Source organism: Rhineura floridana, chromosome 4 (genome assembly GCF_030035675.1).
Source record: "Rhineura floridana isolate rRhiFlo1 chromosome 4, rRhiFlo1.hap2, whole genome shotgun sequence".
Lineage (NCBI taxonomy): Eukaryota > Metazoa > Chordata > Lepidosauria > Squamata > Rhineuridae > Rhineura > Rhineura floridana.
In genome coordinates this window covers 116,266,427-116,290,728 of record NC_084483.1, presented here as the reverse complement: position 1 = coordinate 116,290,728, position 24,302 = coordinate 116,266,427, and the positions used below count along the sequence as shown (strand labels likewise).

The 24,302-nt window shown below is 40.8% G+C and overlaps 1 protein-coding gene across 11 annotated transcripts in view; it reads right to left on the bottom strand.

Annotated features, from left to right (window-relative positions):
- PLEKHG1 (pleckstrin homology and RhoGEF domain containing G1) overlaps window positions 1-24,302 on the bottom strand; it is a 170,434-nt gene that overhangs the window by 24,655 nt on the left and 121,477 nt on the right. For all 11 annotated transcript variants that reach the window (XM_061624114.1, XM_061624115.1, XM_061624121.1 and 8 more), the window contains 3 exons: window positions 9,880-9,926; window positions 5,566-5,716; window positions 2,202-2,333 (listed from right to left, as the gene is read on the bottom strand). In XM_061624114.1, the coding sequence (XP_061480098.1) occupies window positions 2,202-2,333; window positions 5,566-5,716; window positions 9,880-9,926 (330 nt within the window). The remainder of the gene's footprint in view (window positions 1-2,201; window positions 2,334-5,565; window positions 5,717-9,879; window positions 9,927-24,302) is intronic.

Here is a 24,302-nt window from a genome sequence, read left to right as displayed (position 1 = left end):
GATCAGTGAAAGATGTAAGCCTGTAGCACACAACACGTAACCGTAGCAACATACATGATATTCAGCTGAGTCTCAGAGATCATGGAAGCCACTCTGGAGCAGCAGCCAACAAGTGTTGCATTGCTTGTGTGAACAGATTCACCTAGAGAATTTCCTCAAGTAAGCAGAAGTCCAATAAGACATCTGAGCCAATTTGCAGAAGAAATTGAAGGTATTAAGAAGAACTATCACCTTGCCAGGTAGTTAGCCATGTTTAACTGTGGCCAATTACTAGTTATCTTTTCTATAGATACATGCAGAGTTCATAATTATCAACCTAGCACCACTCACAAGGTTCAGACGTATAATTATTTTTTCAGTGATTACTATGTTCTTGGATGTAAGTATTCTGGTAAATTGAAAATATAGCTTAAAAAGAACTTCACAAAATGAAATACTCTAAGAGAAAAAAATGCATTCACTCCTTTCCTAGTTTCACTTTGGGGCTTCTTTTGTCCCAGATTGGAAAAAAAAAGTCACAAAGTTTCTGGTTTAATATAGCAAGCCTTTCTTACCCCAGTGAAAAGGCTTCTAGCTAAACTAAGAAAGTTGCTAGCAGTTTTGGTATTGTTCAGTTTTGGTAGTGTTAGCAAAACTGGAAATAGCTTCTTTTGCAGACATGGCCCTATCAAGTCATAGCAACGAGTTTTGTCATTTAAAATAAAATAAAATAAAATAAATGAATCAGTACATCTAAAGACATTTACTCATATTAATGCCTTGATGTCTACAGAAATGGATGAAGCCACTTTTAGTAATATACACATGACTGGAGAGGAGGCATTCTAATTGTACTCTTTTGATTTTAATTGTACTCTTTTGAAGAGACAGTCGTGTAACACAACACTCTATTTTATTTACTGTAGTGGGAGCAGAAATGAGTAACCTATTGCCCTCCAGATGTTGTTGGACTACAACTCCCACCATCCCTGGCCATGCTGGCAGGGGCTCATGGGAGCTGAGAGACTGACAAGATCTGGAGAGCCAAAGCGTCTCCATGCTTGGTGTAGACTCTATATTATACATCCATTGTACAGATGTGTATGGACAGAGACCAGTTTCATTTCTTCAGAACAGTATTTTGCAGTTACACTGAAAAAGCTCACACAGTAGAGGCATAAATGCTACTACAAATGGGTATCACTATCAATGAGTGAGGCTCTCCATCTCAATTGTATGGTACCCTAGTTTGCAAACTATGGCAGCATCTCCTGAGCACAGCTATGCATAGATTTATAATACTGATTTGAACGGAATTAATGTCTGCACAAGAACACAACACATTTTACCTACACAGAAATAATACCTGCATACACAGTTACTTTTGAAATGAATTGTGTTACTTGTGCACATAAAACAGGCTGGGAATAAGAAGTGTTAGGGTTCAATCTGGAACATCCCGTTTTGGAATAGAAATATTTCCCCCCTCATCTCAGATGTGTGTGGACAAGTTATGGCACTTTGATAGATTTGGAAATGCACATGCATTTCCCTTAACCACATGCTTAAAGGAACTCTATCCTGCATGGCATAATTTGAAGAACGAAGTCCCAGCTTCGAAACTCTTTCGGTCACTTGTTCCTGATAATACTAGTTCAAACTAAAGACCTGCACTCACATTACGGTGGTGAAGTCTGATATTGGCCTGGCCAGGCATGTCCACATCACCAGTGAAACATAGGTGTGTGAGCAAAATGTGCCTTTGTGGGATGTTTTGGGCAGTCATTAGCCATATGGATAATCTTTGAGACTACATAGGAATCACTCAACCCTAAGGAAACTTGACAAGCGCACTAGGAAGACTTCACCTTTTGACAGAAAAGAAGGATTTGTAGTCGGGTTCTGTTCTCTCCAAAGAAAACTTTTTTGTACATGAGACTGACATGCAGATTTCTAGAGAACCTCTCAATCAGTCTTTGCAGGTACTTTACCATGTAACAAATCTGACACATACCAGAACATTTGTTGGGAACTGCCATGGTAAGTGCATTTTGGGATGTATCAACATTCAGCAAGATCAAATTCAATGTGTGCCAAAAGGTGTTGTTATAGTAACTATGCACAGAAAGGCAAACCATTTAAAATATTGGTGTCCAATATATGTAAAACAAAAACCAGGTAGAAAGATAAGCACAACTGATGTGGAAAACATGTTGACTCACCTGCAGCCTGACAGCATGTTCATGTTTTCTCTTCATGTCATTAATATGCCATGCCACTCTCTGCATCGTATCTATAGCATCTAAAACCACATCATAACCTTCAGTGTCCTTGTCAAGGTGATTTTCTATCTCCTAGTAAAGAAGTTAATAAAAGGAAACAATTTACAACTCCTATAGGCCTGCAAACAAGTTTTGCTGGCAAATTACAGTTAATTATCTGACACTTCGTTCCCTGCAGCTGCAGCTGTCCTCTTTGGGCTCCCTAGATCAGAGCTCCCCAGCCTACAAAATATGCAGTACAGAACTCCTTAGCCTGTGTGTGAAAGATTTTCCTTCAGTCCTGCACCCCACTGACAGTCACCTCATTACGTATGTCCCTTTTCCCTTCTCCACATCCCTCTTGATTCCTGGATCATGAACATGAGGAAGAATTTATTTTTCCTCTCTATAGCCCCAGAGCAACTGCAACAATATGGTTTAGGACCAACCTAGATAATAGATGTGATGGCTTTCATGTATCTGATACATACATACTTACATACATATACACACACACACATGAAAATATCAGCCATAAGTGGTCATGATTGGACCATCAAACTGGGGAGCTAGGACTAAATCCATAGTGTCATGGACTAAATCCATATATAGATAAGATACAGATATAGTAATGTCATGCTCACTGTATATGCTTCAGCCCAGGCGCGTGGCAGTGCTGAAAAGGGAGAGAAGAGGCCTGTGAGCCCCTGGGGAGGGGTTGGCAAGAGAAGCGAGCAGGAGGGCTATCCCCTCCTCGTGTATGTGTGTGTATCTGTATAGATACCTGACTGATAGTCAGAACTGAGTCTTCAGGACATGGGAGTTAACCCAAAACTCTATGATACCTTAAGGACCACTGGAGCCCTTATATCCAGCTTGGTCATTGAGATAATCTGGAGGAGTGGTGTTGGTTGTGCCCTGTATTACAGAGGCCCAGCTGGCCTCTGTTGGGCATTTAGTGTTGCCAGTCCCATACTGTGGAACACTCTTCCAGCAGAGATTTGGCAGGCATCCTCACTGTTAACTTTCAGATGTCTCTTGGAGACCTTTTTAAGTTGACAGGTCTATTCAATTTAAATTTTGTTAAGATTAGCCAGACATTTTAATGAAATAAAACTGGGATTAAAAGATCTGCACTGCAACAACCAAGTGTTTTCTGTCACATGTACTTCCTACTTCCAGTGTGGTCCCTTATTTAGAATTTGCAATGGGATTTGTTGTAGGAACTGGCTGAGACTATGGCAAATACACTGCAAATCTGAGCAGCACAGACAGATAATATGCACTCTGAATTATTGGAAAAGTTTATAATTAAATATTTGGCTAAAAGTCATTTGAATGCATTATCACTTCCTCTGAATTCAGTGATCACAATTCGGCTAGACAAGACTGGCACATCAACTGCTTATGGCAACCCACTAGCTACGTATTGTGGCATGCCAGGTGTGTGACATCCGGTTCACTTTTGTTGTCTCCAGCAAGAAGCAAAAGTAGAAGGCTTATTGAGCTTTTGGTGGAGTGCCATAAATGCCTAGTGGATTGTGGTTGATTGGTGAGTCATAAGTAATAGAGGCATCTTTAGAACAACTGCATCACACACTGCATTACAGCAGCAGCTATCAAAGTAGAATTTATTAATAAGAGAAATGAGTCAGCCACTCAGTATCTTCTCTTGCATTTACTTTTGACTACAGAACCTCAGCTTAATAATTACATTTCAGCATTAGACTCTGCTGATACTGGAAGCACACACAGACTCTACAAATTAACATTTCTTGACTCTGAAATGTAATTAGAGTATGATCTAGAGTATGATAATTATTAAAAAGAAACCATTTCTGAAAATATTGTTAAAATCATGGGAAACAAAATAGTAAAGAGATATTTACTTTCACTACCACCGTGCTTACAAAAACAACAACAAAACAACTTTTTGATGAGTTTAGCTGATTTCATGCAGGTCCACTCTCCACCCCAGTTGCCCTGTATGGAAGTGAGGCTCCACTCCTAAACACACTGGCTAGTGTGTAAGCCCCACTGAGCACAGTAGAACCCACTTCCATGTAAAGACGTGTAGGCAGGTTTTCTAAATAAGGTGCAGCATCAGGGAAGGAGCAACAGCAGTTGTATAGACAGGTGGAGAAAAAAAGGTGGAGAAAGGGGCAGTAGAGGTCGAAAAAAGTGAAGAAGCAGACATGATTGAATAGAATAAGTGAAAGGGGGGAGAGAAGGATAAAAGGAATGTTCAAGGAAGCATGTGGCGGAAAAGGGCATCCGCAACCTTATCCATGCCACTGCAACTGATATAAATGGGTGGGGAAAAATGAAACAGGGATGACAGAGCCAGCCTAGATGTTCAGAAAAAATCATGTGGCATAGCCCTCACCATTTCAGAGTGCAGGTGACACAGGATCAAAATTCTAGCATGTCAGAATGATGCTAGGTTACCGTACTTCTTCTTGAGATTCTAGTTTTCCTCAGAAATATTCTGGGTTTTTTTAGCCTGAGGGATCATTTAAACATACAGTATTTGAGAGAAAGTAGATGGGTGGAAATGGCTATGATAACTCCTTGAGACTCTTTAGACCCCCACAGGGATACCAAGCCTTTTCACTGCCATCTATTTACTTCCTGACTCACTCACATTTATATCCTGCCTTCTTTCATCAAGAAACCCAAAGTGGCCTACATATGATTCACAGCTGTTCTCCCATCCAGGCACTGACCAGACCCTGACCTGCTTACCTTCAGCAAGGTGGTGAACACATGTGCCTTCATAATATACCCTGGGACCTTTCATTTCATTGCAGCCATGCAAAATTGTTGCTACAAATTGGCGAGGGGACATAAATGAAGTGAAACAGACGGCTGTAACTCTTGTCTATCTGCCACCCAATTTTGATGCAAGACTTAAGTATAAAGGCATAACTACACATTATCTTATTCACTCTTCAACAGACATGCTTAGCTTAGAATTGACTATAATTCTGAAGAAAAAGCAGCTGTAGGATCCAACGTGGAATGTGCTCCTGATCTGGACTGTGGCCCTATGCCAGGTTCCTGATGAATGCCACTGCCTCCCTGGCTGCAGTGGTCTTGGCAGTACCTTTGGAGTACTCTTATAGCAGGGTGCTGGGACTCAGTTCAGATCAGGAGCACACTGCAGATAGAATAACACAGCTGCTTTTCTTCAAATTAAAGTGGCCAGTTTAAGCACACTTTAAAAAAAAGTGAGTATGTTAATGTGTCTGTTTGGTCTTTACACCATTCTTCTGCAGAGTGTACACAAAGGTCCAGAGAGGAGGCACTTAAAATGACAACATACGTGCAAAAGGAGGTGATACTTGAGTATTCGCTGGACAGGTTTTAAGAGATAAGATCCTAATGGTAGAGAATGTTGCAAAGCTTCTTGTCTCTCTCTGAAAAACTTGGCCAGGGACTTGTTCCTCATACATTCAGTGAGTACAGCCACTGACCTGTGAAGCAAAGAAACAAAGCTTTCAGAATTGCTTTTTAATCCTATATTATGCAGAAATCCACAGCTTTGGATCCACATGCATGACAGTCCCACAACTGAAAGGAACACTTCAAGCATTATGCATTTCCTGTGCAAGATATATAAGAGCATTATGTTTGTCTATTGTGCACTCTACAAACTTGTGGTTGCCATACACGGTAGTTAGTATATGGTTTCTTTAAAGTGTTTTCTGTTTGAAAGCATGCTATTATTAATTTTTTTCCTGCCAATGTTCTGCTATTTTACAGAAACCCCCTACCAAATGTTTGTTCCTGCTAGGAAGAAAACAGAGGAGAAACCAAAAAGAAAGATGGCTGGACAGATAGGCTTCATAGTGCAAGTGATATCAATCACCCAAAACACACTCTCAGCTTTATTCCTCCCACCTCTATTCATATAGTGTAATTCTAGCACCAGCACAAACTCAGAGGAAGGCAATGGTAAACCACCTCTGAATATCTCTTACCACGAAAACCCTATGAACAGAGTATCCAAAATGCAACACGAGATAGTGCTGGAAGATGAGACTCCCAGGTCAGATGGGACTCACTGAGCTACTGGGGAAGAACAAAGGGCAAGTACAAGTAGTGCTGTGACTAATGACGCAGCTGGGTCAAAGCCGAAAGGAAGCCCAGAGGCTGATGCGCACAGATGCAAAAGGAGAGTCCAGAGTTGTACGATGCACACAATAGGAACATGGAATGCAAGAAGCATGAACCAGGGAAAGTTAGAAATTGTCAAGAAAGAAATGGAACATATCAACATTACAATACTTGGTGTGAGTGAATGGATGGCAATGGGACATTTTCAATCAGGCAACCACAAAATATTTTATTGAGGAAATGAGAAATTAAGAAGAAACAGGGTTGCTTTAATAGTGAGAAGTGATGAAGCAAAAGCAATTAGGAACTACAACGCAAAGTCTCGGTGAGTGATATCAATGAGATTAAACAGGAAACCTATTAACATAACCATCATCCAAGTCTATGCTCCAATGGCAAATACAGAACAGGAGGAATTGGAGAGATTTTACGCAGAAGTACAGGAAGAAATTGATCACATACCAAAACAAGATGTGCTGATAATCATGGGGGACTGGAATGCAAAAGCAGGGAACAGAGAAGAATTAGGAATTGTGGGGAAATGGGGCTTAGGAGACAGAAATGAAGCAGAAGAAAGACTTGTTGAATTCTGTGAAGCCAATAATTTGTTTCTTGAGAACACATTTTTTGAGCAACCAAAAAGATGACTGTACACCAAATGGGCAATATAGGAATCAAATGGATTATATAATTGGTAGCAGAAGATGGAGAAGTTCCATACTTTCTGCAATAACAAGACCAGAAGCGGACTGCAGTACAGATCATGAACTGTCGTATCAAAAATCAGAGTAAAGCTAAAGAAGAAGAACAAAGCAAGCATAATGCCAAAATACAATTTAAGGAACATCCCAGAATATAAAGATCAAATAAGGAACAGTTTGAGGCTTTAAACTTAGTTGACAGAGAACCAGAAGAACTATGGAGTGAAGTCAGAGACATTATCAGGGAAGAATGCAAAAAGACAATAAATACCTCTAGTTAAAAAGAGAGAAATACCTCAGTGGATGACTGAAGAAACTCTTAAAATGGTTAAAGAGAGAAGGAAAGCAAAAGCAAAAGAAGATAGAAAAACGGTCAGAACCCTAAATGCAACAATACAGCAACTAGTACATGGGAACAAAGAGAACTATTACAATAGTTATTGTATAGTAATAGAAGAGGACAACAAAAAGGGTAGACCAAGAGCCCTATTCCAAAAGATTAGAGAAATGAAAGGGAAATTTAAACCACGAGTAGGGATGTTGAATAATCAACAGGGGAACACACTGACTGACCGAGATGAAATAAAAGGAAGATGGAAGCAATAACCTGAAGAACTCTATAAAAGAGATGCAATGTTGACAGATTCATTCATGGAGGAACCATATGATGAAGAACCAGAAATTTTAGAATGCAAGGTGAAAGCTGCTCTAAAGATACTTGGAAGAAACAAATCACTAGGAACAGATAGCATACCAATAGAGTTGCTACAAGCAACTGAGACTGAATCTGTCCAAATTTTGACAAAAAATTGTCAACAAATATGGAAAACTAAACAATGGCCCACAGAATGGAAGCGTTCAATATACATCCCAATTCCAAACAAAGGGGATCCCAGGGAATGCAGTAATTATTGAACTATTACCTTAATATCCCATGCAGGTAAAGTAATGCTACAACAAAGGCTCTTACTATATATGGAGCGAGAAATGCCAGACGTTCAAGCTGGATTTAGAAAGGGAAGAGGCACCAGAGATCATATCGCAAACATATGTTGGATAATGGAATGGACCAAAGAATTTCAGAAGGCAATCACCCTGTGCTTTATAGATTACAGCCAAGCCTTTGACTGTGTGGACTGCCTTCAAGTTGATTCTGATTTATGGCTACCCTGTGAATAGGGTTTTCATGGTAAGCAGTATTCAGCGGTGGTTTACCATTGCCTTTCTCTGAGGCTGAGAGGCAGTGCACCGGCCCAAGGTCACCCAGTGAGCTTCATGGCTGTGTGGGGATTCAAACCCTGGTCTCCCAGGTCATAGTCCAACACCTTACCCACTACACCAGATCATGAAAAACAATGGAATGCCTTAAAAGAAATGGGGGTGCCACAACATCTGATTGTCCTGATGTGCAACCTATACTCTGGACAAGAGGCTACTGTAAGGACAGAATATGGAGAAACTGATTGGTTCCCAATCAGAAAGGGTGTGGGACGGGTGTATTTTATCACCCTATTTGTTTAATCTATAAGCAGAACATATCATACAGAAAGTGGGTCTGGACCAAGATGAAGGAGGTGTGAAAATTGGAGGGAGAAATATCAATAATTTAAGATATGCAGATAATACCATACTACTAGCAGAAACCAGTAATGATTTTAAACAAATGCTGATGAAAGTTAAAGAGGAAAGCACAAAAGCAGGACTACAGCTGAACATCAAGAAGACTAAAGTAATGACAACAGAAGATTTATGTAACTTTAAAGTTGACAATGAGGACACTGAACTTGTCAAGAATTATCAATACCTCGGCACAGTCATTAACTAAAATGGAGACCATAGTCAAGAAATCAGAAGAAGGCTAGGACTGAGGAGGGCAGCTGTGAGAGAACGAGAAAAGGTCCTCAAATGCAAAGATGTATAACTGAACACCAAAATCAGGATCATTCAGACCATGGTATTCCCAATCTCTATGTATGGATGTGAACATTGGACAGTGAAAAAAGCGGAGAAGAGAAAAATCAACTCATTTGAAATATGGTGTTGGAGGAGAGCTTTGCGCATACCATGGACCACGAAAAAGACAAATAATTGGGTGTTAGAACAAATTAAACCGGAAGTATCACTAGAAGCTAAAATGATGAAACTGAGGTTATCATACTTTGGACACATCATGAGAAGCCATGATTCACTAGAAAAGACAATAATGCTGGGGAAAACAGAAGGGAGTAGAAAAAGAGGAAGACCAAACAAGAGATGGATTGATTGCATAAAGGAAGCCACAGACCTGAACTTACAAGATCTGACCAGGGTGGTTCATGACAGATGCTCTTGGAGGTCACTGATTCATAGGGTTGCCATAAGTTGTAATCAGTTTGAAGGCACATAGCAACAGCAGCACTAACTGAAAAGTTCCTGATCTACATTCTGTATAAGAGAACTAGGATGAATGCGTATGTGCTGAGGCTTTTAGAAAAAATTCAGGGGGAAGATATTGACCAATCTGGTAGTAAGAATATGTTGTACTAATCTATTTTTCAAGTAGCAATTCTTAACTTCCTATTTTCAAAATAAATGATCAGTGTGCAATAAAAATTTAAAAAATTACAAGTATAAAAATACTTGGTTGCATTTTCTAAAGGACACCACAGAAGGAAATATCCACCCTCTTTGCTACTTTCCCTCTTAATAGCTTTGATAAACATGAAAGCATACACTTCTGATTAAAGATAGTCTTAAGCGCTATAGCCATACTCCCTATATTCACCATATTTCACAAGAATAAAAGGTAAAGAACACACACACAAAAAAGATACTCCTACCTTGGATAATTGGTGCAATACTGTGTATATATGTGGAACTCTTCACTCTAAGGAAAAGGGGGAAACACTGATTAAGTCTCTTGATTTTATCACAACTCCCTAGAAATGTTGCAACCAAAACACATTTGAAAACAGCCTTGCAGAGAAGTAAAAAAAAAAAATATTACTAACCATTTTTACAATTTCACTTGCCTACTAGGTATGTCAGTCATGTGTCACAGGAAGAACTACATGCAATTCAGCATAAGATGTTGTTTACACTTGCTCATTTATACTGTATACATAAAATAACCTGTGAAAAAAATCACAGTCTAACCAATTCTACAGTTTCCAGGTTTCCTAAGATCTGTTTATCCATTTTGCTTTATCACCAACCTCAATGTACATTCATATGGAGATTGTAACATGCAAATGGGATGGCCACAGTTACGGACAGCAGCAATTCCCATAATTATTGCCACAATTGGGGAAAAGGGCTGCCACAACTACAGTCTGCTTTACTCTCTCTTGATCATCCAGTTCATATCTTATATTTGCCCATGGCAGCCTGAAAATGGCTGTTCATTCCTGTCCTTATTGAGGATTAGGATGGGATCCGTTGGCTGGTGCCAATTTGAAAGCATTCCATCAACCAAACAGGCAGTATCAATTCAAGATCATTCTTTGTCCACTATACCTTTATTCCCATTTTTTCCTTCCCAAAATATCAATATTAATATTGTTATTTTGAAAAAACCCTATTCATATTTTGAAATAAACTACTGATACTTTGAAAGCAATTACTGACATTTTGAAAGGAAAGTGGCTTCACATCATCCCCCGCTATTACAGTGCCTTATAGGCTTGGCTTGCTTCCTCCCCGCTTGGAGCATGGATTATTCAAGTGGAGGGAGGTGGCAGAGTGCATAATTGGGTGTTAGAACAAATTAAACCAGAACTATCACTAGAAGCTAAAATGATGAAATTAAGGTTATCAAACTTTGGACACATAATGAGAACACATGATTCACTAGAAAAGACAATAATATTGGGAAAAACAGAAGGGAGTAGAAAAAAAAGGAAGGCCAAACAAGAGCTGGATTGATTCCATAAAGGAAGCCACAGACCTGAACTTACAAGATCTGACCAGGGTGGTTCATGACAGATGCTACTGGAAGTCGCTGATTCATAGGGTTGCCATGAGTTGTAGATGACTTGAAGGCACATAACAAAAATCCAAATTCAGTGGAATTCTTGCCCATCTTTATTGGGGACAGGGATTCATGGAGCATTTCACAGTGTGTGATAAGACTTGGTAATCAAGGCCAACTGGCTTTTTTAAAAAATAGTAGAACTCGCCATCCTGCTTAAAATGCTGTTTTATAACTGAGGTAGTGACAATCTACCCAATAATTATGGAAGATTTCAACTGAGCCTTTGCTGATATTTTAATTTTTATTTCAGATTTTAATTTATACAGCTGTCTTCATCAACAAGACACACGGTAAATTTGCATCGTAAACCTATTACAAGCATATGCTTTAAACAAAATAGCTGTGGCAAAAACCTACACCTGCACAGAACTAGTAATTAAGTCAAACCACAATCTGCATCAGAGACGTTACAGTCTATCATTATCTGGTGGAATCAGTTCACATTCTTGTCATCATATTAACGGGGAAGGAGCACACCAATGGCTTCTCACATGCACAACTGAACTTTAAAATTACACCCAAACTGTAAATAAGAATTTGAAAGCAAGCAACTATGAAAAAGCGGAAAACAGCTTACTATGTTGAGTTTTCATGGTCATTTAATCATAATGTCATACAGCTACTGAACCACGAATGAACTGGGGTTTGTTTAACCCATCATTATCATAATTATATGTTCTGTCTTTTAGCACTTTGCCATCATGAAAAATGAGAACACAAAATGAGCTAAAGTAGTTATTATAAAGACCAACATAAAAAAAATTAAAAATATGCAAATTATCCTTTTAGAAGCTTTTTTAAAAGTAAAGTTAATGTAATACTTGTTTTGCAAACTACCTACATTGCCAGCTCTGTATTTCCAGTTGCTGTCCCTTAGGGCAGTCAAAGAGGACTGAGAGCTTTGGAGGAGTTTGGGAGAGACGTGGACATTCTCAGGGCAGTTAAAGGTTGGACGGAGAACAGAGAACCTGAGGACATTACAGAAAGAAAGTGATAAAGAACTATTGAGAGATGATCATGCAGCAGAGAGCAGCCACCATCTTCTATCCTCACACAGCAACTCTTATTCAGGACTAGGATGTGCTAGAATTCCACCCAATTTGGATTTGGTACTGAATTTTCCATTAAATTGCTTATTTGCTATTGTTGTAGATTGGAATTTTATGTAGGGATTGTCTGTGGCTATTTTCAGAAATGGATTTTTTTTATGGACATTTCCTTCAATTTATCAACATTTCCTTTCAAAATAATTAATACTCCCTTTAAAAATATTGATATCAATGTCAATACTTTCTCCAAGGGGAAAAAAATGATTTTTAAAAGCAACACTTGTAAACAAAGAACGAATTTGAATCGATACCAGCCTGTTAGGTTGACAGAATGCTTTTGAAGTGGCACCAGCCAATGGATCCCATCCCTATTCAGGACAGAGTAGCTCCCTCGCCACAACCTGAGGCCTACACCTGCATCCCAGGATTGTACCGTACAGCCAGAGACAGGTCTGGAAGACTATGAAAGCTTGCCTATGTCTAGCTTAGTTATCAGACTCCATCTCCTCTTATTGGGATGCTTGGGGGCTTATTTTGAATTGCATACCTACCTGAATTATTCCTCTTGCATCCCCCAACCCACCCCCACTTTCCCACCTCCCTGTTATATAAATTTTAGCTTCTGGATTTCCCTATTCTATTAAGTTGCCCACTTTTAGGAAACTTAGGGGCTGGTGACACTATAAACTGTTTTGGGGTCCTGGCATTTTCCCTCCCTCCCTCCCTTTTATATCCCACCCTTCCTCCTATAAAAAGCCCAGGATGGCAAACAAAAACACTAAAAACACTCTAAAACATCTTAAAAACAAAAGAATTTACAACATGTTAAAAAAAATCTTTAAAAACATATTTTAAAAAAGCTTTAGAAATATCTACAAAAGTAATTCTAACACAGACACAGATTGGGATAAGGTCTCTGCTTAAAAGGCTTGTTGAAAGAGGAAGGTCTTCAGTAGGCACCAAAAAGATAACAGAGAGGGTGCCTGTCTAATATTTAACAGAAGGAAATTCTAAAGGGTAGGTGCCACAACACTAAAAGTCTGCTTCCTATGTTGTGCAGAACGGGGCTCCTGATATGATGGTATCTGCAGGAGGCCCTCACGTGCAGAGCGCAGTGATTGACTGGGTATATAAGGGATGAGACGGTCTTTCAGATATCCTGGTGCCAAGCTGCATAGGGCTTTATACGCCAGAACTAGAACCTTGAACTTGGCCTGGTAGCTAATGGGCAGCCAGTGCAATTCTTTCAGCAGTGGGGTGACATGTTGGTGATACCCTGCCCCAGTGAGTAATCTTGTCGCCACATTTTGCACCAGCTGCAGCTTCCGGACCAACCTCAAGGGCAGCCCCACATAGAGCACATTACAGTAATCCAGCCTAGAGGTTATCAGTGCGTGGACAACAGTGGTCAGGCTATCCCAGTCCAGAAACGGCTGCAGCTGTCTCACCAGTCGAAGCTGGTAAAAGGCACTCCTAGCCACTGAGGTCACCTGGGCCTCTAGCGACAAAGATGGATCCAGGAGCACCTACAGACTACGAACCTGTTCTTTTTAGATGGAGTATGACCCCATCCAAAGCAGGCAACTGACCAATTATCCGAACACGGGAATCACCTAACTACAGCGCCTCTGTCTTGCTAGGATTCAGACTTAGTTTATTAGCCCTCATCCAGCCCACTATCGAGTCCAGGCACCAGTCCAGGGCTTGCACGGCCTCTCCTGATTCAGACATTACATAGAAATAGAGCTGGGAATCATCAGCGTACTGCTGACACCTCACCCCAAATCTCCCGATGACCACTCCCAAGGACTTCATATAGATGATAAACAGTATTAGGGACAAGATGGTACCCTGTGGCACCCCAAACACAACTGCCAGGGGGACGAAAGACAATCACCCAATGATATTCTCTGAAAACAACCCAGGAGGTAGGATTGGAACCACTGTAAAACAGTGCCTCCGATACACATCTCACCAAGTCGGCCCAGAAGGATACCATGGTCAATGGTATCAAGCACCGTCAAGAGATCAAATAAGAACAACAGAGTCTCGCTCTCCCGATAAAGGTCATCCATCAGGGCGAGTAAGGCTGATTCAGTCCTATAAACAGGCCTGAACCCAGACTGGAATGGGTCAAGATAATCTGTTTGATCCAAGAGTACCTGCAATTGCTGTGCCACAGCCCTCCCAATCACCTTTCCTAAAAAGGGCATATTTATGACTGAGCAGTAGTTGGCACAAGCCAAAGGGTCCAGGGTGGGCTTTTTCAGGAGCAGTCAGATCACCACCTCTTTCAGGATGGCTGGGACCACTCCCTCCAGCAAAGATGTGTTGACCACACCCTGGATCCACTCAGTCATACCCCCTTGGCAACCTTTAATAAGTCAAGAAGGGCAAGGTTTGAGAGAACATGTTGCTGGCCACAATGTTGCAAGCACCTTGTCCATGTCATCAGGCTGCATCAACTGCACCTGATCCCAAGACGTTGCAGCAGATGTTTCATTGGACACCCTCAAAGTGCCTTGAAAACAATTCACAGTGGGCTTCCAAAGGGTCTAAAACTCCATTTCCTGGAGTTGATGTCAACAGACCCCTGACAATACAGAAAAGCTCCACTGGATGATGATGATGATGATTTATATAACACTTTTTGGCCAAAAGGCCCCCAAAGTGGTGAACAACATATTATAAAACATATTACCAAAGAAATATACAGTAAAAATACAATGTATACAATAGATAAATCAAAACCGTATTTTAAAAATAACACAAGAATTCAATCAATAGTACCAATTACTCTTTCCTATGTTCATTCCCACATTAACAATCTTCACACATGCTACAAGCATCAAGAGAATTACTTAAAGGCATACATAGAAATGGTTTTATTTCTGAGGCTTACATTTAAAGTAACAATCATATAAGGATTACTGGCTTTCTCGATGTTGAAAGCAATACATTTTAGATTTAGCAACATTTCCATGGCTAAAGATAATCCATTAAGATATTCTCACTAACACTGTATGCCTATTAAGAAAATACAAAAGCCCTTTTCAGGCATTTGCCTGACCTATCCCAATGTCCCCATATGCAAGTGTTCTTAGACCTCCATATTCGACTGAATGTAAATCTGCTCTATGGAATTCCAAGGACAAAATGAAAGAAGACTTGTAGATCAGATTACTGATATTCAGCTGCTGAATTGCTTTAGAGTCTTTCTATAGGTTCTCTTTTGGTGGGACTTTTCCAAACAACTTCCAGTCAGGAGCACTGTGGACAGCAGGTCTGAGTTCCTTTGTCCTTTTGGTAAAGAAATTCCTCATGAAGAACTCGGCGAAGCTAGAGCTGGCGATGCCTCCTAACCACTTAGCTCAGTCCCCTTGCTTTGAACCACCGGCAGCAGCAGCAGCAGCATTAGCGCTGGTGGTAGAGGCAAGGGCAGGCTGCTTCGGCAGTGGCTGCAAATCTTCCAGGGTGCTGTGGCAGCAGCTCACCTAGAAGGTGTTCCGGTAGTTGAGGCTGACGTCCATGAAGGCCAGGGAGGGCAGGCAAGGGAGAGCCCTTGATGCCAGGGAGACCAGGCTCTTAGCCACCTCCAAAGCCGGTGAAGGGCTCCCCGAAGCGGAGGAGCACCAGGGTGAAGGCAACATGGCTGGAGGTGCAGCAGCCATCATGAGGCTGCAGCTCTTCAGTGGCTCCTCAAGAGCAACCCTGCTCTGGGTCCCCGGCAGGAAAAAAGTGCAGCTGCCGTTGTGGAGCTTGCCCTCCTCTCCTCGCTCAGAAGCACGCAACTGAGGTGGCTCCTGAGGGCTTGAGGGCCCCTCTCTTGAGGCAGCAGCAACAACAGGAACCCTGTGTTCCCGTTGGCCATTCTCTCTGCACCGCAAGCATCCCCATTGGGCAGCCTCTTGCCGGCCACGTAGCGGTGCAGCCGGGACCCGGGGCTTTCTTGGTTCCCATCCCCCTCGCCCTCCTCCGGTGATGCCTCCTCCTTCTTCCAGCTTGAGGGAAGCAAGGCTACGCCACCCTGAGCTCCAGCATCCTCCGGCCCAACCATTTGCCGACACAGAACCCCCGGGGAGCCAGATGGCTATTTAGGGATGCGATGGAGGCAGAGAAGTGAAACTTCTTCACCATCCTCACCAAAACACAGTAGGCACAGCTATGATGTTTTACTTGTACCCGATCAGCTTCACAACACGTCTTTTGCCACCTGTGTTCTAGCCGCTGTCCAGCCTGTTACACTGTCCTAAGTTCACTGGTGTACCAGGGTGCAAACTGACTGGGCTCCACAATGCCAGAGAGGGTGCTCAAGGGAAACCATGTTAAGTGCCCGATACGTCTCATTATTCCACAGCGTGACAAGGACTTCAACATGGTCCCCTGGTCTCCCCCAGGGCATTCAGGAATCCAGTAGATTCCATTAGTCTCTGGGACCGGCCATCTTAATCTACCTACCACCCCTGCAGGGGAGGATCAGAGCCGTAAGTCTAAACTTCACCAGGAAGTGATCTGATCATGACAATGGGGTGACATCCACTCCCCCATCTCCAGACCACCTCTTCCTCCATCTGGAAAAAACCAAGTAGAGGGTGTGCCCTGCCCTATGTGTCCCACAGGTGAACAACTTGAGACAGCCCCATGGTCATCATGTCCCAAGCTGGAACACTAGAGGCAGCCTGGACATTGAACCATGGACATTGAAATCACCCAGCACTATTGTTCTGGGCTCTTCCAATACCACAGCAGAGACCGCCTCTGCCAGCTTTGTCAGAGAAGCTGCTGGGCAGCAGGTTGGATGGTACATTAGCAGCAACCCTAGTTTACTGTCTCTTTGGCCCAACGTCAGGTGCAGGCTGTGATGTTCCTGTATTAATGTATATATGGTAAGTGCTGTTTGTATAGAAGATACATGGTAAGTGGAATGAAAGAGGAGGGGGGAGTAAATGAGCAGTAGAATGCTGGATGATTGGCTGAGTGTTTGGATGGCTGAGAGTATAAATGGAAGGATGACAGTTGAATCTGGGTGGACGTTAGTGGGTTGTTTGAGAAGTGTTTGGGGTGGACGTGAGTGGGTTGTTTTGGTGGAGTTGGGAGGTGGGTGTGAGTTGGTGTATGTCAGGAGAGTGTGGAGAAAGAGGGAGGTGGAGTTCAGATTAGTAATAAGTCAAATATCACAGTAATAGATGAAACCATAAGCTTGTAGATCATTATCAAAGTTATCTTGTTATTAATGTTATTTAATAAATACTATTTTGGTTTACCGAAGGCCTGATCCTTGGCTGGGGTTTCACAGACCAGAAGGGAGGGTAAGGTAATAACCAAGGCTGAAGGGAAACAGTAACGGTGGCAGCGGTGAAGAGGAGAAGATGACATTATAAGTATCCAGAGCAACCCCGAGTTATGAGTTATCTGCATTGATACAAGGGGGTTGGGAATAGCATAGGCACGCAGTCACGAATGTAACCGGATAGAGAGACTCAGGCAAGGTCTCTGGGAACATTGGTTGTAGAACGTGACTGGTGGTGCTGCCTAGCAGGGGGATCTATTGAGATCTGTGCTAGAGCGGAGAGAGAAACCATAAAAAAGGACAGTCCAGACTGGTGGAGTCCCTGGTGGTGCCTAGTGAAAGGCAGTAGCCATGAGCAGGTAGGAACCTGACAGGGAAAGCCAGGGAAGGGTGTCACACAGGCCCTCACAACCAGCTCCAAGACAGAGTGGTTTCCTGGTGACAGAGATGGAAGTTCTGTAGGCCATAGCAACCTCTCTCCCCGCATCCCTGCAGCCTGTGCTGGTGTTGCACCCAGTATCCAGGTGGGCAAAGCTGGGTCAGATCAACTCCCCCAGCTCACCCACACAGGTCTTGGTAATACACACCAAATCGGCACCCTTATCCATGATCAAATCATGGATGAGTATGGTCTTCTTGTGTACCAATCTGGAGTTAACAACAGCACACACAGGCCAGAGGGCACAGCAGGTAACAACCAGAAACCCATCCATGGGAGGAGGTGGAGCAAGGAACATAGATAGCCATGTCCTTGTCTTCCATAGTAGCTCATTGCCTCCCCATGACTATACCTCCCTCTATCCATTATCACTGCAGCTGGTGTGGCGTCAGCCATCTCTCTCTCCTTTCCAAGACTCTTCCTAAGCACGATATAGGCACAACAAGAGCCCATCAAAAAAACCTACCAGAACTAATTATCTCAGTACGCATCTGAGAGGACTGAGGAAGAACCAGACCCACCCAATAATTTTCACACAGGGCACACCTACTCCCCCCCCTCCATCTCATACCCAAGAAGGGCCAGCCTTCTGCCAGTTGCAGACTCTCACTCAGGAGAAAGTTGCCAGATATCTTCAGTCACACAGTTCACTGTGCTCTCATCGTGCACAGGAACCGTTTGAATCCAGGTCCCAGAATTCTCTCCACAACAATGGGAAAGTGGATTTACCCACTGATTCAGCTATTTAGCAAGATTTATATACCACTTCATGAAAAATCTCAGCGGTTTATTTAAAATAGTAAACTACTATTATGGTACTTATATGTGGACTACATAGGAAGGAAGGAAGGAACTCTGCCTAAAATTCTTATAAACGGGGCAATGCTGACCTGATTTTTACCCTTGCTCATCAACATTTTGTTTTCTACGATAGCTTGGCATTTTTTGTGTGGGCCCTTTGTTCAATGTCCTGCCCACTCATTAGTCATTGTTCCCTTTGTGGTCTATGGACATATGGGCATCAGTGGTATACAACATGTTGTAGTACCCAATTGTGACAGTGTCTCCCCATAACATGCTGCAGTACAGCTTTGCCATTTTGAACTCTACCTTCAAGGGGCTGTTTGAGCCACAGACTACTGGCACTTAGTGTTCATATTTTGTGGTTACCAGCCAGTACCAGTCCAAAGGGAGAGGCAAACAGGTCCCACTCCCACTGATGTGGATGAGGTCGTGGTTAGTGTCACCATTCCCCACTGCGCACTTATCTATTCCCATACCTTACACAGTGTAAATGCACTGGTGCAGCTGCACTAGCCTAATTTCTGTATTTTGCTGCACAGACACAAAACTAGGACTTGCAATATTGGCACTGCTAAAAAAACCTCTAACAAATACCCTTGTATAGCAGACCACAGGTTGAGGCTGTAAGTCAGGGCAAAGTTTACTAAATGTTAGTTAACATTAGAATTAAACTGCTGTGCTGTTTTTACAAAGACTGGATGCACAAAGAACTCTACAGTAAGCTATGTTTTATCCCTGGTATGTTTATATTTCCATCAAACCTGCATTTCTAGTTTGAGCTATTATCATGTATATTCCTGCATCTGTGGCAAGATCCTTTGATGTTTCATGAGAGCTGAGCAGCAGGGCCAGTGGCCAGCACAGAGCCATAAATACTGCAGCCCTGACATCATGCAATACTTAAAGAAAGCGGCACATATTTATTTTTAGATATAAATACTTATTTCCAGATTATTCTACTGTGTGAAGTTTAACATGACAAATCCAATCCCTCTAGTTAAGAGCAAGGGTGAAAGGGAAGAGGAGAGGATTTGAAACTGATGAACAAGCCCAGCCCACACCTGCCTTAAATTTTCCCCATTCTGGTGGCCAGCTGAAAGGACAAAACTGTCATCATGTTTCTAAACCTAAAACACATGAAAGCCCACAAACCAGCTTGGAATTAAGAGCCTCAAGCCAAAGATTTCCCACCACACATTACCGGGCATAGTCCTGTTAGCTTAAATGACTCAGACAGTCTTACAAAATCAGAAGAAAGAAAAAGGATGTCTTAACCATAGTTCCAAGGAATGAAGATTCTAGACCAAAGTCAAAATTAACCATATCCTCACTTTTAGACAATTACAGCAATAACACATTTGTTACTTAACATCTGAAGCAAAATCCAAAATTTACTCTTGCAGAACTTCAAAGTTCAGTTTGGCTGTGCTCCTGGACTCAGTTCTGAACTTGCCCAGGTCTCGGCCGTGGCCAGGAGTGCCTTTGCCCAGTTAAGACTAGTGCACAAGCTGCGCCCGTTCCTGTAAATGCCTGATTTGACTATGGTGATGCATGCCTTAGTTACATCCCGTTTAGACTACTGTAACATGCTCTACGTGGGGCTGCCTTTGAAGACTGTTCGGAAACTTAAACTGGTACAAAGAGCTGCAGCCAGAGTATTAACAGGGGCTGGTTACAGGGACCATACAACTCCCTTGTTACAACAGCTCCACTGGCTGCCAGTTTGTTTCCGGTCACAATTCAAAGTGCTGGTTTTGACCTTTACAGCCCTATACGGCCCAGGGTAGCTATTGGGCAGTGCATGTTCAGGAGCTACAAAACTCCCTTCACCCCAGAAGGAATGACATGCTATTGCCTGGACAATTACAGTCAAGAATAGATCTTACTTCAAATATGAAAAAGAATTGATAGCAGTACCCTGCAGAAGACTCGTTACTTCATCCACTGTACTCTGAAACACAATGTGGTTTCCAGCACTTATACACAGGGTGCAATACCTATGCATTGGATCATCACATATTATGAATTCTAGGGACCAGATAATATGTGAAGTAGTCTTTACAAAAGGATGTGAACACTCATCTAACTCATGCCATGACACTGTATGTAATAGCAGAAATGGACAAAGAGCCCCATCTACTAATGGCACTTCAAGAGCTGTGAGGGGAAAGGGCATTAGACACAGACATTTATACAAGAACCGATTTTGTGCTTGTTTACCCAGAATGTTTCCAAAATCAAATTTTACAGTAGATGTTAAATTATGTCCCACATCACAAGAATTTGCATTGCCTCTTTTTTCCTCCTTTCAATGATGAATATTAAAATTAGTGTAAATAATAAATAAGGGATGCAACTATGGCTTAAATTTTTTTTTCTCAAATGTGCTTTCAATCTTTTATGCCAGTCCCAGAGGAACATATTAAAAAAATCAAAGATAATAAATAGTGCTTTAGCTCCAAGAAAAGATAGATAACGTTTATTGCGGTCACAGACCAAACATATCAATTAGACATTCCAACATAGAAATGGTTAAAAACAATTATTTTACAGCAATTTAATACAAGTTAAAATATTAACATATACAGGGTATCAATTTTTTCCCTACTCAGATTTACTTGGAAAAAAGAGCTTTAACCAAGCAGAGATAGATGGCCATCAAACATGTGCACAGAGTAAGTATGAATCTCCTTGTGCATAAGCTCTAAGGCCTTTGCAATATTAACAAATCGGATATTAAAAGAATAAAATAAAATAAGTCATGGCAAATCTCTAAAGAGTCTAATTTCCCTAATTAAAGCGAAACCATTAGGGTTATAATGAAATCTTAGACAGCCAGCTAAAATTATCAACAAACATAAATACAGAAGTAGCACATAGGTAAACTGTTAAATACAAGTTAAAACATTATCACCATCAGGATATCAAATTTTTCCTACACTGAATAGCTGAGGCACAGAATTTAGCAATTTTTTCCGTGATTTTAGGAAAGCGATCAGATAATAAAAGTTCCACATAATAGCTGTCACTTTTTCCGGGAAACGAATCCAAAATAGGGGTGATTATTTTGATTCTAAGAGTACTATAAAACGGACAATGTAGCAGAACATGTGCAACTGTTTCTATTTCATCAGTGCCACATGGGCATTTTCTTTCGGCTAAAGGGATTTTTTTATACTTGCCCTGTAAGACTGCAGATGGTAGTATATTGAATCTAGCTAAAGTGAAGGCTCTACGCCATTTAGGTATCGTCAGGTTTGATAGATAAGACATCGGTATTAGGGGTTTTATATTATATCTGTGATGTCTTATCAGCATCAAGTGATGTTGATAATCTATATCTTTGATCCGTTGGATGATAATTGTTTTGGCCTTTTCATAACCCAAATCTAGAATTATTTGAGTTGAAAAACCTAATGACGATATTTTATTTAACATCATCTGAGTCCAAGTAGATTGGAAATTATCACTTAATGTGTGTGGTGCCAGACCTACCGGGTTGAACAGAAGTTTCAGCCAAAAAATAATTCTATAACTCCAGATACGGGATTCTACTGAAGGTAGTCCTACTTCTAGTCTTATAATGAAATTTGGAATACACCGGGAAACTGACAAAATCGATCTTAAGAAAGAATTTTGAACTGACTCAAGTGAAGCAAAGTTTTGACAAGTATTGGCTTGCATACCATATGTCAGCTGTGGAATTACTTTTGCCACAAATATTTTAATGGCAGCAGATATAATTTGACCCCCTTTGTTATAAAAAAAGGATAGCAGAGCCTTCGATGTTCTCATCGCATTTAGGATAATCATTTTTATATGTAATTTCCAAGATCTGGATGATTGTAAAGTTATACCTAAATATTTAAATGCAGATACTTGTTCTATTAATCGACCATTTAGCCGCCAAAGGTGTATGGATGGTCTATTATTTTTCGTAAAGATCATGACTTTTGTTTTGTCATGATTGATTGTAAGATGTTCCTTATCACAAAAATGTGCTACATTAGATAGTAATCGTTTTAAACCAATAGGGGTTTGGGATATTAGAACTAGATCATCTGCATATAATAGAATAAATCTGGGTGCTTCCGCTAATATCGGAGGATGAGAAGGAATTACTGCTAAAGAATTAACTATTGTATTTATATAAATGTTAAACAAAAGTGGAGCCAGTATGCATCCTTGCTTTACACCCTTATGGGTACGTATAGGATTCGTTAAATGACCTTTATTATTGCACCTAACTCGAAGGTAAGTGTTTTCATAAAGGCCTCTCATCAATGATAGTAAACGCAAATCAATATTAGTACCTTCTAGTTTTTCCCATAATTTGGCTCTAGATATCGAATCAAAAGCCGTCTTAAGATCGATAAATGCGGCATAAAGAGAGCCCTTTGTTCTTTTGGTGTATTTCTCTATTAGATGTTGTAAAACCAGGACGTGATCTGTAGTTGAACGACACGTCCTAAAACCTGCTTGCTCTTGAGCCAGAATATGTTCATTTTCAGTACAATCTATTAATTTATTATATAAATGGGCAGCGTACAGTTTACTAATTACACTTAATAGACTTATAGGTCTAAAATTGGCTGGGTCGGATGTGACACCTTTTTTATAGATTGGGACAATTATTGCCACGCCCCAATCTTCAGGTATTTGCATAGAGTAGTCTATATAGGAAAAAAGTGTTGCAAGTACTGGGGCCCACCAATTTGCATTATTTTTAAAGACTTCTGCGGGGATGTTATCTGGGCCAGGAGCTTTATTTGGTTTTAATTTGGATAATAAATCTAGGATTTCGTTCACAGTTACAGGTTGCCATTCAGGTATATTATTATTGGTGACTTTTTGTGGGATTTGAAGATCTGAATCATTCTTATATAGATGTTTAAAATAAGATTCCCATGTTTGTGAAGGAATATAACATTCTAAGTTTGTAAAAGTTTTTTGCCAATTATTTGTTATTAGTTTCCAAAATAAAGAAGTATTTTTTAAGTTGGCAGCATTATTTAAATTATTCCAAATTTCTATTAGACCTAATTTCTTTTTCCTATTTATAAGTTGCTTATATTGGCTTCTGGTTTCACAGTATATGTTCAGCAGTTCTTGTGATCTTATAGACTTATATGCTTTAAAAGTGGCAATTAGATTTTTTTTTTTTTAACACACACTCGTGATCAAACCATGGTTTGGAATTTAGTTTCCGATTCTTTAAGTTATTTTTTATATTTGGCTGAAAAATCTGTTGAAGATCCTTTAATATCTGTTGAACTAGATTGTAGGGGTCAGTCTGTTGATTGTTAAGAAGTATAAGATCTTTTTGGGCCAAATTATCTACGTGATTCAATCTATCTGAAATTTCTTTTTCTAGTTTCGGGATCCACTTGAGTCTGTTTGGACGAATTTCACAATCAATGATCGAGAATGATTGCAAATCAGAATAGATTTGAGCTTCTGTACATTTTAGAGTTATATTGACAGGCGAATGATCGCTCTCAGGCCTATCGATTATTTTGAATCTCTCTATTAAATGGTAGAGTTCTTGAGATACTATACAAAGATCAATTGTGGATGCACCTCTAGATGATAAGTACGTAAATTCACCTTCGAGGTCTCCACTAGTACGACCATTTAAAAGAATTAAA